We start from the raw sequence: 15,195 nt of genomic DNA on the forward strand, positions 1-15,195 counted from the left end.
GCCAAGAAGCTCCCACCTTCAGGTGCAGGATGCACCACCACACACCCCCTGCCACCCCCGCTGCCAGGGACACGTCCCAAGATACCGTCTGTCAGGTTAACTGACTTTCTACAGTATTGATTTAATTACGGAAGATCAGTGTGATCGAGCCTCTCTCACTGTTTTAACTGGGTTTTTTAAAAAATAAATTTATTTAATTTATTTATCTTTGGCTGCGTTGGGTCTTCACTGCTGCACGCAGACTTTCTCTAGTTGTGGTGAGCGGGGGCTACTCTTCATTGCAGTGCACGGGCTTCTCATTGCGGTGGCCTCTCTTGTTGGGAGCACGGACTCTAGGCGCGCAGGCTTCAGTAGTTGTGGTACTTAGGTTTCAGTAGTTGTGGCTCGCGGGCTCTAGAGCGCAGGCTCAGTAGTTGTGGCGCACAGGCTTAGTTGGTCTGCGGCACGTGGGATATTCCCGGACCAGGGCTGGAACCCATGTCCCCTGCATTGGCAGGCAGATTCTTAACCACTGTACCACCAGGGAAGTCTCTTTGAACTGTTTTTTAAACATTCCAAGTAGAGGCACTTTATCTTGGGGTGTTTGTTTTAAGAAAACAGTCTTTTGTCAGCCAGTGTTAGTGGAACACACCATACGACCATCCCCCACCCCCACCCGTGTGTGTACACATACGGTGTGCCAGATGAGCCCCTTGGGGCTGGGAGTGCCAAAAATGCTCTTGTTTTTTTTTTTTTTTCAAGTTGTACTTGGACTCATGTCCACTTGCTGTATTTTTTAGAAAGATGTCTTGCCTCCCTTTCTTTTGAGCCATGCATGAAACGAGGAGCTCCTTTGGCCTGAAACACTGACCTCGTGACATGTGGCCTTTCATCTCCACCCAGCGCCACAGTGTGCTGTGTCCACTCTTAATCTTTTTCGCCAGGCCCCGGTCTCGCCTTCAGCACCCAGTGCTGGCTTGTCCAGGGTGGGCATTCGGCTGTAGAGCAGTTTGCCTGGGTTTGGGGTCTGTTCTTCCTGACCTTCCTCCTGGCCCCAGTTCCTGCCACCTCAGTTGTTTGCTTTGGTTTCTGGAATGGTCTAACTGGCCGGGTATTTCCGTGTCACCCCTTTGTGGATTCACTGAAACGCTGTGAAGAGATCATCCTGTGTGTGTGCACCCATTCACACACACACACACAGCTGGAGGATAGGGGTCTTCCTTTGTGTCAGTGATTTACTGATGCACCTCCAGTGCTTAGAGCAGTGGCGGCATCTGCACATAGGCACCCAGCAGATACCTGTTGAGCAGATGAATGTTCCTGATGTCTAGAAGTTAACGCTCCAAGGGGCTGGCCCCAGTGGCCTGGCAGCTCTGCAGGTGTGTCTTGAGGGAGTGCGGGCCTCCGGGCAGCTGTCGTAAAGCCAGCCTCTGCTCACAGCGCAAGAGGCAGTGCTGGGGCGAGGGTGCTTCCCTCACAGCCGTCCCTTCTTTCATGCAGGGAGAGCTCATCACCTTCTATTACTACTGGAAGAAAACCCCGGAAGCAGCCAGCTCCCGGGCTCACCGCAGGCACCGCAGGCAGGCCGTGTTCAGGAGGATTAAGACCCGCACTGCATCCACGCCCGTCAACACGCCCTCCAGACCCCCGTCCAGTGAATTCTGTAAGTGGGGGCTGTGCACACGCAGGCACGTGTCGCAGCTGTGGGTGGGCCTGCTTTCGTGCGCATCCCTGGCACAGCTCGTGTGTGTGTGTGTGTGTGTGTGTGTGTGTGTGTGTGTGTGTGTGTGTGTGTGTGTGTGTGTGTGTGTGTGTGTGTGTGTGTGTGTGTGTGTGTGTGTGTGTGTGTGTGTGTGTGTGTGTGTGTGTGTGAGAGAGATGGGGGGAAGTACAAAGCCTGACCTGAGTGTCTCACTGACTCGGGGGATTTGGTAGGGAGAGTTCTGCAAACTATTCGTACATTTAGATTTTCCTTAAACTCAACATCATCTTTTACAAAAATGTAAGTCTTGGCCTTGGCCTGAGGCGTTACTGGTGACCCAGAGGACGTTTCCCCGTAGCCGAGGGTGTACTGCACTTGTGTGGTGGCTGCAGTGCGGTCAGATGAATGTTTTCTTCTCCTTCCTGCTGCTTTGTTGGGATTCTCCTCTTGGTCCCCTGTGACTTGCAATCTGATATGACAGTGAAGCCCACACCTTCTTAACCTCTGAAAACTAGAGTAGTGCCTTGTGGTTCTGCCCTGGCCCAGGGCACTCAGCCTGAGGGTCGCTTATGTTGCTCATGCAAACAAGAAGTAATCCAGTAGGGCCGGAGGGGCTAGGGCTTGCTGGAGAGGGAATTCCTCAGGGTGTCAGGGAGGGCGTCGCAGGTGCACTTGGCCCTGTTCACGTCCACCAGCTGTGGGCATCGGTGCCAGCCACCCCGGGACTGAGACGTGACAGCAGCCCCCCCCGCGGAGTGGCACCCCGCGGAGTGGCAGGGCAGACCCTCGGGTATCACCCCTCATACACGAGTTCTTCATTCAGAGTGGTCCTTTGTGGCCTGCTGGGCCACCCTGACTGTTGGCTCAGAGCCTGGGACAGGCCAGAGGTGACAGGTGGTCCCAGTCTTGGCCCAGCTGACGGTGTCTCCCACCACCCCCTTGCGTGCCCATCGTTCCCAGTGGACCTGAGTTCAGCCAGTGAGGATGACTTCGACAGTGAGGACAGCGAGCAGGAGCTGAAGGGCTACGCCTGCCGCCACTGCTTCAGCACCAGTAAGTGCGGCTTGGTGGGCAGGGCGCCTGCGCTGGAACGGCCGGGCTCGGCCACTTCCGGCTCTGCACGTTCGGGGAGTCGAATTGGAGGCCTGTCTGGGCGGTCATTGACTTGACATTTGCATTGTCTTCAGGGTTACTTAGAAAGTTGAAGATCTTTGTTTTACTTGACTCTCCTGTTAGCGTTCAGGATGGAGTGCCGACCAGTGGGTAGGACAGGCTTGTTCAGGGTTGGGGCCTGTGTTCCCTGGGAGCCTGCTGCCGGCTCTTCCTGGGTCTCCTGAGATGAGGTGCGGGTGGTGGGCAGGCCTGAAGTCCTCTCCCTTGCAGGGGAGAGCAGGGCGACACTAGTACCTCTGTGGTCTGGGTGACAGGTGTTTGTCCAAGCTCAGCGCTACATGGTTCTCGTGACGCTGGGGTCAGCTGAGCCCACGGAAGGGCCTCCCTGCTCCGATGCCTGTCCCCAGGGGCGCTGGTTGTCGAGGTTGGCACCCCCCCGCCCCTCTTCCCTTGCACAGCCTCCAAAGACTGGCACCACGGGGGCCGGGAGAACATCCTGCTCTGTACAGACTGCCGCATTCACTTCAAGAAATACGGCGAGCTCCCCCCCATTGAGAAGCCCGTGGACCCCCCACCATTTATGTTCAAACCTGTGAAAGAGGAAGACGATGGGCCCAGTGGGAAACATAGCATGAGGACACGACGGAGTCGTGGCTCGGTGAGTCCCCATGGCCAGGCAGCCAGACTGCTTCTCCAGGTTCCTGCTGGGGGCTTGCGCCCATCAGGAGGAGGATGGTAGGTGTGTTTCATTTTGGGTAGAGAAGCAGACCCCCCAAAGGTGAAATGATTTGCCCGAAGGCATTAATTAGCTTTTTGCCTGTGGGGCTGGGAAGAGCTCTCTGTTCTCTCCCTCCCTTGCACCTGCCTTGGGGAGCTGGTAGACCAGTGTGACTTGCTGTACCCCTGTCTCTTCCGAGCCCCCATGGCTTTGCAGAAACCTGCTGAAGGCCTGGTGGTTTTAGGAGCTGAGCGCATTATTTGACAGCTCATCTCTTTGGGTCACTTCCATCCTGTCAGGTGAAATCAGCAAGTGTGTGTGTTTGGATCTGGTGGGAGGAGCGGGCAGTTAACATGGAGCAAACAGAAAGGGTGAGGTGACTTAAAACTGACTTTAGGTGTAACTGTCCCTCGGGGTAGCTCACGGAGTAGGGCTGCCCTCCCGACTTCTGCCCTCAGGCAGGCTCGCCTCATTCAGGACAGTTCCTGGAGACGAGCGCTTCTTGTGTAAGCTGAGAATCGCCCTCTTTTCCATGTAAACCCGCCCGTTCACCCCCTCCTTTCTTCGCTCCATGGTGACCCCTGTGCAGCCAGGGACAGCCAGGGGTCCCCGTGGTTGGCCAGGGTCTGGGATTTGCCATGAGGCTGTTGGTGGACCTGCTCTGGAGGCTCCTGCCTGGGACTGGGGCTCAGGTGGCCGGTGTGGGAACTGGGGCCCAGTCTCACCAGCCTCCGGTTGGGGTGGGCAGATGTCTACACTGCGCAGTGGTCGGAAGAAGCAGCCAGCCAGCCCTGATGGTCGCGCCTCGCCCATCAATGAAGACATCCGCTCCAGCGGCCGGAACTCCCCCAGCGCTGCCAGCACCTCCAGCAACGACAGTAAAGCAGAGACGGTGAAGAAGTCGGCCAAGGTGAGGTGCTGGGGCCCACCCTCCCCTTGAAACCCGGGCTGCTGGAGTCGGTGCTCAGCTTCCCCGTGTCCCTCAGTCATTCGTGGAGCCTCCTGGGCACCAGCAGTGCCTTGACCTGGGGCCTGGAGAATGGGGGTCCACGCGGTTCCCAGCACGGACCTCTGGGGGCCACCTCTGCCTTGAGTTTCCCATCCCCAGACACTGGCCCCTTCCAGAGCTTTCTTGTTTTCGGGGATGGAGCGTGGCGTGCGGGGGGCCAGGCGTCAGCAAGCAGCTGTCACCCGCACCCCCCGAGGCTGCCTCAGCCTGAGTCTCCCTGTGGGCTTTCCCGCCTCAGAAGGTGAAGGAGGAAGCCTCGTCCCCTCTGAAGAGCACCAAGCGCCAGCGGGAGAAGGTGGCCTCTGATACGGACGAGGCCGACAGGACCAGCTCCAAGAAGACAAAGACCCAGGTGAGATCTGTGGCTGAGCCGCGCTCGTCACCGCTAATGGAAGCTAATGTCCCTTGAGAAGCCCCAGCCCAGATCCTCCCTGGGCAGAGGTCGTGTCCCGTCTCCCAGGGAGGGGCCTAGAGAGCGGCCCCCGAGACTGGCCGGGTCAGGGCAGGACCCGTGGTCCCCGGAGCCACGCGTGCTGCCTCATCTGCCAAACCTCACTGTGCGGCCGGGCAGAGGGCGCCCCAGCTCCCCCTAGAGCGTCCGCCCTCCCCTCTCTGGCCCTAGGAGATCAGCCGGCCCAACTCGCCGTCCGAAGGCGAGGGCGAGAGCTCAGACAGCCGCAGCGTCAACGATGAGGGCAGCAGTGACCCCAAAGACATCGACCAGGACAATCGTAGCACGTCCCCCAGCATCCCCAGCCCCCAGGACAACGAAAGCGACTCCGACTCCTCGGCCCAGCAGCAGATGCTGCAGGCCCAGCCCCCGGCCTTACAGGCTCCCAGTGGGGCCGCTCCAGCTCCCTCGTCGGCCGCGCCGGGGACCGCCCAGCCGCCCACGCCAGGGCCCACGCCCGCCACCACCGCCCCGTCACAGGGCTCCCCGTCGACCTCCCAGCCCCCCACCCAGCCGCAGGCGCCCTCAGCTCCCGCTCCCCACGCCCATGTCCAGCAGGCACCTGCCCTGCACCCACAGCGGCTGCCCTCACCGCACCCCCCGCTGCAGCCGCTGACCGGGCCGTCCGCCGCCACTCCGGGCCCGCCCCACCCCCAGCCCCCCCTGCATGGTCAGGGCCCACCCGGCCCTCATGGCCTCCAGGCCGGGCCGCTGCTGCAGCACCCAGGCCCCCCGCAGCCCTTCGGCCTCCCTCCGCAGGCCTCCCAGGCGGCGGCCCACCCTCACGCCTCCCTGCAGCCGCCCGCCTCTCAGTCGGCGTTGCAGCCCCCGCAGCCCCCTCGGGAGCAGCCCCTGCCACCTGCGCCCTTGGCCATGCCCCACATCAAGCCCCCGCCCACCACACCCATCCCCCAGCTGCCGGCGCCCCAGGCCCACAAGCACCCGCCTCACCTCTCGGGGCCCTCGCCCTTCTCCATGAACGCCAACCTCCCGCCCCCTCCGGCCCTGAAGCCCCTGAGCTCCCTGTCCACGCACCACCCGCCCTCGGCCCATCCCCCTCCCCTGCAGCTCATGCCCCAGAGCCAGCCTCTGCCCTCCTCCCCCGCCCAGCCCCCTGTGCTGACCCAGAGCCAGAGCCTGGCCCCTGCCTCCCACCCCGCCGCGGGCCTCCACCAGGTGCCCCCCCAGCCCCCGTTCGCCCAGCACCCCTTTGCCCCCGCAGCCCCTCCTCCCATCACCCCTCCGACTTGCCCCTCCACCTCCACCCCCCCAGCGGGTCCTGGCCCCTCGGCCCAGCCGCCCTGCTCTGCCCCCGTCGCTGCGGGAGGCAGCGTAGCTGGGGGGGCAGCCTGCCCACTCCCCACCGTCCAGGTCAAGGAAGAGGCCCTGGACGAAGCTGAGGAGCCCGAGAGCCCCCCTCCCCCGCCTCGGAGCCCGTCCCCTGAGCCCACTGTGGTGGACACCCCCAGCCACGCCAGCCAGTCCGCCAGGTATTGGTCCCCGGGAACCGGGCACGTCCGGGGCAGGGACAGCTGGGCACCTGGGGCCTCGGCAGGGACCCCAGCGAGACCCGGGCCTTTTTCAGGTTCTACAAACACCTGGACCGGGGTTACAACTCATGTGCGCGGACAGACCTGTATTTCATGCCTCTGGCGGGGTCCAAGCTGGCCAAGAAGAGGGAGGAGGCCATCGAGAAGGCCAAACGGGAGGCTGAGCAGAAGGCGCGAGAGGAGCGGGAGCGGGAGAAGGAGAAAGAGAAGGAGCGCGAGCGGGAGCGCGAGCGGGAGCGCGAGGCGGAGCGGGCGGCCGTGAGTCGGGCCGGGCAGCCTGCTCTGCTCCGGGTGGGGGGGGGGGGCTCCCGAGGGCTGGTCCCCACGCTCGCCTCGGGGGTGGGCCGCCACCGCCTGGCGTCCTCTCGGCAGCCACCCGCATTACCTCTGTGTCCCAGATATGCGGACCCATCCGGGCCCCGGGTGCCCCGCCACTGCAGGGCCCGGACCTCGGCTGGGCCGGTTCTGGGTCTGGGTCTGGGGCACGGGGGGACCCAGTTGGCTGGGCCGGCGGCCGGACACGCCCATTCCTCACGGCCTCTTTTCCTTTAGCAGAAGGCGTCCAGCTCTGCGCATGAAGGCCGCCTTGGCGACCCCCAGCTCGGTGGTCCCGGCCACATGCGGCCCTCCTTTGAGCCCCCGCCCACCACCATCGCGGCCGTTCCTCCGTATATCGGGCCCGACACACCGGCCCTCCGGACTCTGAGCGAGTACGCCCGGCCCCACGTCATGTCGCCCACCAACCGTAACCACCCCTTCTACGTGCCCCTCAACCCCACCGACCCGCTGCTGGCCTACCACATGCCCGGCCTCTACAACGTCGACCCCACCATCCGCGAGCGGGAGCTCCGGGAGCGCGAGATCCGGGAGCGTGAGATCCGGGAGCGCGAGCTGCGGGAGCGGATGAAGCCGGGCTTCGAGGTGAAGCCCCCAGAGTTGGACCCCCTGCACCCGGCCGCCAACCCCATGGAGCACTTCGCCCGGCACGGCGCCCTCACCATCCCCCCCGCCGCCGGCCCCCACCCTTTCGCGTCTTTCCACCCTGGCCTGAACCCCTTGGAGAGGGAGAGACTGGCCCTGGCGGGCCCCCAGCTGCGGCCCGAAATGAGCTACCCGGACAGACTGGCGGCCGAGCGCATTCACGCTGAGCGCATGGCCTCACTGACCAGCGACCCCCTGGCGCGGCTGCAGATGTTCAACGTGACCCCGCACCACCACCAGCACTCCCACATCCACTCGCACCTCCACCTCCACCAGCAGGACCCTCTCCACCAAGGTGGGGACTCCAGGGGGCCAAGGGCAGAGGACGTTGCCGGGGGGCGCGGCTGAGAGGTCTGCGGAGAGTGGGGCTTAGTGAGCCCCCGTCCAGCAGCGCCTGCTCTGCTGGCCGCCTCTGGGTCCTGTGGGTGAAGGGCCCGGGAGGCAGCCCTGGGGAGGGTGCCAGTCCAGCTGAGCTGGGAGGAGGGATGCTGGCTGGGGCAGGGCTGGAACGGCCCTGGGGTTCCTGTGGACCTGAAGGCCACGGGAGGGCCTTGGGCAGTCGGCCAGGCGGGCTCTGCTGATCCAGGGTCCTGGACAAAGCGAGGTTGAGGAGGCTCTGCCTGTGGGGGCGCTGAGGGGGAGGGGGAGGGAGAGGAAGAGGAAAGGAAAGCCGTGGCCAGCTCTTCACTTTGCGGCTCTCCAGAGCTCCGCTGTAGGGGCGGGGAGGCCACGGAGGGTGACAGCTACTTTGGGTCGGGGTTGCTGGTGGCCCTGGTGACCAGAAGCCAGCCGTGGAGAGGAGCAGGTCCCTGGGAGTTGCTGCCAACGAGGGCAAATGGCGAGAGGCCCCCCAGAGCCCTGCACCGCCTGCATGTGCACTTCTGCCCCTTTTCCTAGGTTCAGCAGGCCCAGTTCACCCGCTGGTTGACCCCCTGACTGCTGGCCCGCACCTGGCTCGCTTTCCCTATCCCCCTGGCACCCTCCCCAGCCCTCTGCTTGGACAGCCCCCCCATGAGCACGAGATGCTTCGCCATCCAGTTTTTGGTAAGAGCGCGCCTGGGGAAGGGGTGGGATGGGGTCCAGGGCAGAGCTGGGGTGGTGGTCTGCCGCGACGTCCCCGTTCGTTCATGTATTCAGCACATATCTCCTGAGTGTTGGGAGGCTACTTGGGAACAAGGCAGGCAGACCCCTGTTCCCAGGGAGTTGGGGGTCAGGGGTATAAACGTGTATCAGGAGCCGGGACGATGGTGGGCAGGGAAGAGATAGCGGAGTGCCGAATTCAAAGGAGGGCTGAGGGCAGGCCTCTGTGAGGACCAGTCAGTAGGCTGAGGAGGACGGGGCCCAGGGGCAGGGGGTCCGGGAGCCGCACTTCTCTCTTGCAGGCGGGCGGGGGCTCTGCTCCGGTGCTCCCTGCCGGTGAGGTGGCTTCTTGCCCGTCCCCTTGGGAAGCTCCCTCCTGATCCGAGCTCCTTGCCGGCCTCATCCTGGCCTTCCTGTCTCAGAGGCTGTTCTGTGTTTGGCAGGCACCCCCTACCCCCGGGACCTGCCTGGGGCCATCCCACCCCCCATGTCGGCGGCCCACCAGCTGCAGGCCATGCACGCCCAGTCGGCGGAGCTGCAGAGACTGGCCATGGAGCAGCAGTGGCTGCACGGACACCCGCACATGCATGGTGGCCACCTCCCGAGTCAGGAAGATTATTACAGGTGAGGAGGGGCTGGGAGGGAGGCCAGGCTCCCACCTCCCCGACCTGTGGGTCCCCCACCCCCTCCTGCCCCTCCTGGCTGCACCCACACTCCCCCCCAACCCCCTTCGACAAGCGCCGGACTCCTCCCCCTCCCCCTCGGCTCACCCCCACCCCTCTGCCTCTTGGGCCTACTGTGGAGCTGTCTTGAGGAGGGGAGACAGGGCGGGGGTCAGCAGTGTGGAGGCTGCCCCGGGCATCTGGGCCCTCCAGCTGCAGGCCTACCCAGGCTTGACGCTGATTACTTCTTCCTTTTTTTTTTTTTTTTTCCCCACCCTCTCTTTTCAGTCGACTGAAGAAGGAAGGTGACAAGCAGTTATAAGTTATTTATTTGTTAACGCTGGCTGTGGAAACCCCAATTCTTGGGGGAGAAACAGGACTTTTTACATACAATAGGAGCTGCAAAAGCAAAAAGAATATCTTCTAAAGATTTCTTTATATATTTAAAAACCCCACAACTAAAAACGTCTCAGCATACTAGTGTTCGTTTGTAGAGAGGATTCCTCGAGACTGGCTTGGGTCTCCCTGCATGACAGTCCCCAGAAACTTAGCGAGGCCTGGACTGGACTGAACATTCAGAAAGCTCCCCTGCAATCTTGGGGTTTGGCTTTAGTTTTCTTTTCCTTCCTTGATTTCTTCAGTAGGTGCTAGAACCAGTTCACACCCTTCACTGTGCGTGCAGACACACTCAGTTGCGTGTGTTCCAAAACCCACAAGGTTTGCAGATAGGCAGCGTATGAGTTTGGAATCCAAGAGCTGTAATTTTTAAAAAATCTTTTATTTTAATACATTGTAGGAAATCTTCATAATTTGAGGAAGTTCTGCGCATGGCTTTTTACGTCTGTAAATAAATAATTTTAGAACAGCCTTTTTTTTCTTCCATAAACTACTATTCTGATCTATTTTTTCCAGCCATGTCACTAATTGTGAATTCCTACCAGCTGTTGACAGAATACAGAGTTGATTTTTTAATAAAAAGTTATATATAATTATCCCTTTAATTAAAGGGAACAGATGGGCGTTACTAGTTACAAACGGGCAAAAGCTTGGGACTAGGTTTGGGCGCAGCAGGGAGCAGCCAGGGGTTTGCAGGGACAGTGTTACAAACCGTTTCTTTGTTGTGCTGCTTTGGTTTTCACTTCTGTCTGTTCCCAGCCTGTGCTTTGCCAGCGGTGCAGACATCTGTTAGCTTGAACCTCTCATCTTGCACCAGGAGCGCAGGAGTTAAATGTCCCCCATGCTGTCTCTGAGGGATCGAAAGCACATGTTTCTGTGTGTCAGATTGTAGATTTCCTTATAGATTTCTCTGCACACGCATTTGATTGTTCTGAATGAACTGCCTTTTTTAATATTAACTTGGACAATTTCATAAACATTCTAGAAAATCCAAGAAAACGATTCCCTGCGAGTCACTCAGCACCTATGCTTGCCAAAGGGATCTGTTAGAAATCTGCTTTGTCGTGCGTGTCGTCGTTTGGATCTTCTTGTGGTGAGGCCAGGCCATCCTTGTCACGGCCCGAGGCTGCTTTGGAGTGAGGGAGATCCCGGAGTTGGTCCGGCTGCGAGTGGCGGCCTGTGTGTTACCCCAGGAACAGGGACCCACGTCGGACAGGGAGACACTTGGCGTCCCGCTCTTCCTCCCGGAAGCAGGACGGGGGTCACAGCCGTGGACGTGGAGTGAGAGGCAGCTCCACCTGGGGGCAGGTGGCCCAGAGAGCCTGCCTCGGCTTTCTGAGTTGCCCGCGTGCTGCACTTTCTCCAGAGCAGAGGGTGGGGAAGTTGGAAGGACATTCTGCACCTGCTGATCACGCTTTCTGCCAGGACGTGACCTTTTCTGTTCCTCTTCTCTCAGCCTCTCGGGGGCTCTTTCTGCCGTGGTGCGCGGAGTTCCCGCCTGGGGGTCAGTGGACGTGGAGCGTGTCCAGGACCGGAGCCACAGAGGGGGTGGGTCGAGAGGCTGGCGCTTTGACCCAGAAACCAGCAGGCGATAGCTCAGATTCAGGTTCCGGATTCACACTTGCCTCAAGGGCATTTCCAGTGTCCACTAAAGCCACGTTCGGTTTCCTTTGGGACAGATAGAGGATGGTTTTGTCTGTTGAAAGTGTTCGTAGGTTTTTTCTTTCGTTTTCTCTCATTCCATTTCTGCCTTAACTTTAGCTTCTTGGGGGGAGGCAAGCTCAGATGAACACTTTGTCATCGCTTGAGTGGCCGCGTTGGCCAGGGGCGTTTGTGTCCCCGGGGCTAGTGACGTGCCATCAGGGCGGCTCCGCTCTGCGGCCTCTACGCCTCTGAGCCGGGCCCCTTCCTGCTGGACTCGGGCGCTCCTGCTGCCCCGGCTCCTGCACGGAAGCCCCCGCCTGCTTTTTTTTCTCCCTTTGGGTGGAACGCGACGCCTCCCGCCCAGTTATCCTCCCCTCTCTCCTCTCTCCTCTCTCCTCTCTCCCTCTCTCTCTCTCTCTCTCTCTCTCTCTCTCTCTCTCTCTCTCGTCCATTTCCAAAGAAGAGAGAGAGTTGAAGTACTTGGAAGTCTGTACTTGAAAACTGTCTGAAGGCGTTTTCTCCTTAGGTTTTGGTTTTCTCCCCACGTCCCCAGGTGAAGCACTGAGATTCTTCCATTTAAAAACCCACAACCCGAAATCCTCACCTGGTCAACTGCAGCGTGTGTCGGAGGCCCCAGACCTTCACGGTGTCTTTGAAGCCCGACCCCTTGGTCTCCTTTTGGGCTTCCTCCCTTTGTTTGGAGTTGTTTTGCTTTTCCGTGTTTTATGTGTATCTTGTTCACTGTCGTCGGGTTGAGCTTCACTTCGCTGCTGCAGCAGCAGAGCGGAGTGTATGTTATGATTTGCTACGTTTATATATATCTTGAAGCTAAATGTATATATGAGTAGTTTGCCATGAGATAACACAGTGTAAACAGAGTAGACACCCAGAAATTGTGACTTCTGTGTTCTCTCCATTTGAGTATTTTGTAATTTTTTTGAAATATTTGTGGACGTAAATAAAAACAAGCTACACTACAGCGGCTGCGTGGACTGCGTCTCATCCCTGCGGTGGGCGGGGGAGGCGTATTGGCCGTTGTTCTGACCTGGGTCTCGCCGGGTGCGGAGGGGCAGGGGGATGGTTTGGTTCTCTGCGTTGCCAGCACACTGCTTACCCTCCAAAACAGCTTCCAGAGAGCCCCGTCTGCACCGTCTGGGGGGAAGGGCCTCTCTGGCGGGTACACCGCCCTCGCGGGGAGGCTTCAGCCTGCTGACTCGGGACAGTCAGGACGTGCAGTGGCTCCCCAGGCAGTGGGCATTCAGTGCCCATCCGTGGGCATTGATGAATGGTCATTCATCAACCGGGGTGATGGCGTTGGGACCAGAACGCCCCCTCCTCACTCCTCCCCGTGCCGTTCGACCCGCACCTCTAATTTGTGGACGTCCTCCAAGGCGCGTGGGCCTGTGGCTCCTTCTCTGCTGAGGAGAGGTCTGAGCCACCAGCCAGGACAGTGGCCTCCTGCCCCTGGTCGCGCCTCCTGCCTGTCCCCTCTCTGCCTCTCGCCGAGGCCTGCCGGTACCCCCAGCCCGCCTTCAGCAGCTGAGGTGCCCTCCAGGTTGAGGATGCCTCCAAGCCCCATGGGGGAATCTTACCCAGTGACAGCGCACCAGGTCACCTGCAGGGTGTGCGTGTGGCCACGAGGGGGCAGCAGTCACCAGGTTGGGTTCGCGGCATTTCCTGAAGCTTCAAGACTGCCGTTGGAAATTGATATGCGCGCCTCTGTATCTGGGGTCTGGCCGTGATGATGGAGCGTGAGCAGCCCCGAGTGCTCATTGTTAGTAAACGGCCTCAAACCAGCCAGGGTCCGTCCGCCTTGTGGTGAAGGCCTGGGGGACGGCACGTGTCGGGCACCACCTAATTTAGGGCATGAGAAAGCTTTGCCAACCGGAACGGTGCAGGTGGCCTACCCATCAGTGGCCCTAGAGACACTTCCGTGCCCTCCAACAGCAGGAGCCCTGCTGGGCAGTTTGGGTAGTTGGGGGAACAAAGTGAGGGCCCTGCAGGCGCCATGGGAGGCACATGTGACTGTCGTCATGGGTCACGGATGAGAAGGTGGGATGGGGCAGTGGGGTGAGTGGGTGGAATCCAGGTGCCACCTCTGCTGGTCTCTTTTTTTCTTTTTTTTAATTTTTATTGGAATATAGTTGTTTCACGATGTTGTGTTAGTTTCTGCTGTACAGCAAAGTGAATCTGCTGTGCATATACGTATCTCCCCTCCTAATTGGATTTCCTTCCCATTTAGGTCACCACAGAGCACTGAATAGAGTTCCCTGAGCTCTACAGTAGGTCCTTGTTAGTTATCTGTGTTATACATGGTATCGGTAGCGTATAGGGCTGTCTCTCATGTAGACTGTGCCCTTTGTGAAGCTGAAGTTTTCAGTAGGTAGGTGGGCGGACCCTCGGCCTGGGCACGGTGGCTCAGCCCCTCTGGTTCCCTGCAGCGTGGACGCAGAAAGTGGCACTTGGCAGGGCTGGGCTCACGGCTGCCACATGGGTCCTTGTCCGTGGTAAGTTCAGGTGAACGGGGCACGTCACTTAGGCAGCACCTGCGTAAGTCAAGGCCACTTACCTCCAGGGCGAGGATACACAGCAGAGAGATCAGCAGTGACCTTCCGAGAAGACATCAGATTCCAGGGCTGCGTGCACAGCTGTGCAATCGTGGACACAAAACAGCTGCTGAGGGAGGGCCAGGGTCGCGTGCTTCTGCCTGGACACACGGGGACCCTGCATCCGAGCCGCGAACACTTTGCCAACCTCAGGCGAGACCCAGGGAGGTGGGAGGGCACCAACACAGACCCCCGATACCACCCTCAGCCTCTCCCGGCTAACCCGGTCAGTGCAGGCGTGTTCCTGAACTCGGAGCTATGGAACCAAAACAGGACCGGTTAGCCAGACACCTGGGGTCAAGCGAAGGGGCCCCAAGACCAGTGCGTGGGTCTGTCCTGCACTGGAGCTCCGAGCAGGTCCTTCCCAGGGGCCTGTGGGGACACTGAGGGATGGGGGCCCTCGGCCTCCCTGTCCCCTCCCAGGGAGGGTCAGCCAGATGAGCCTGCAGGGTAGGCAGCCGCTGCATGTGGCTGTCCAGCTGGGCTCGTTGCGGCTACAGGCTCGAGTGCGCCGTCACTGGAGTCCTGGCGCTCGGGGTTGGGCCTGGTGGGGCTACAGTTACCGTTGTTGTGGACGGAGCAGCCCAGCCTTTCCCCTGGGACTCGCCTGCCCTCACTGGGTCCTCTGTCCTCGTTGTGGGCCCTCGGGGGGCTCAGTATCCGAGGGGTCCTTTCCCCGGGTCCTCGCAGGGCTCTCAGCTGCTTCAGCGAGATTCCCCGCTGTGTGTAATTGTTTCTTCTTGGTCTCTTGGGGCCCCCAGGCTGAAGAAGCTGCCCCTGCATCGCCCCGACCCAGCTCTGTGCTTCCACGGGCACCCCGCTGCACCCCTACCCGGGCACCTCTTTCCTGGACCACGTTCCAGCGTGGGGGGATACGTGTGCTCCTTTCATGTTTGCTGGATGAATGAACAGGCCCCGCTGAGGAAGTTGCCTTGGTGCACTGTCCAAGTATGCTGCTGAGTTACAGGCGTGGACGAGCAGCTAGAAGTGCCTTTAGCCCCATCCGGGGATCTGGCCCCTCTGCTGTGGCTCCTGGAGTGACCTCTCCCTCCCCTTCAATTTTCTTAGTCCCGCACCCCACCCCACCCCCAGTCCCCAGCTATGCTCGCTCCAGGATCTCACAGCCCCTCTGGCTCCAGTCCTGGGCAAAGAGTTTTGGGTGAGGAGGGGACAGCCGCTTTACGACCGTGACCTCCGGTGAACCCCTAGGGTGTGGACAGCCAGTGCCGCGAATGAGATTAAAAATAGCACTTTAGGGCACGTCCCTTGTGGTGCAGTGGTTAAGAATCCGCCTGCCAATGCAG

The 15,195-nt window shown here is 60.3% G+C and overlaps 1 protein-coding gene across 8 annotated transcripts in view; it reads left to right on the top strand.

Moving 5' to 3' along the window:
• The window catches only part of RERE (arginine-glutamic acid dipeptide repeats), a 262,460-nt gene extending 250,196 nt beyond the window's left edge, over positions 1 to 12,264 (top strand). For all 8 annotated transcript variants that reach the window (XM_082653708.1, XM_082653709.1, XM_082653710.1 and 5 more), the window contains 11 exons: positions 1,480 to 1,642; positions 2,642 to 2,734; positions 3,253 to 3,452; positions 4,261 to 4,422; positions 4,760 to 4,873; positions 5,144 to 6,462; positions 6,558 to 6,780; positions 7,078 to 7,798; positions 8,401 to 8,547; positions 9,027 to 9,207; positions 9,534 to 12,264. In XM_082653708.1, coding sequence (XP_082509834.1) covers positions 1,480 to 1,642; positions 2,642 to 2,734; positions 3,253 to 3,452; positions 4,261 to 4,422; positions 4,760 to 4,873; positions 5,144 to 6,462; positions 6,558 to 6,780; positions 7,078 to 7,798; positions 8,401 to 8,547; positions 9,027 to 9,207; positions 9,534 to 9,567 — 3,357 coding nt within the window. In that variant the 3' untranslated portion in view covers positions 9,568 to 12,264. The remainder of the gene's footprint in view (positions 1 to 1,479; positions 1,643 to 2,641; positions 2,735 to 3,252; positions 3,453 to 4,260; positions 4,423 to 4,759; positions 4,874 to 5,143; positions 6,463 to 6,557; positions 6,781 to 7,077; positions 7,799 to 8,400; positions 8,548 to 9,026; positions 9,208 to 9,533) is intronic.
• The last annotated feature ends 2,931 nt before the right edge of the window (positions 12,265 to 15,195 follow it).

Source organism: Grampus griseus (assembly GCF_964374135.1).
Source record: "Grampus griseus genome assembly, chromosome: 1".
Classification (NCBI taxonomy): Eukaryota; Metazoa; Chordata; class Mammalia; order Artiodactyla; family Delphinidae; genus Grampus; species Grampus griseus.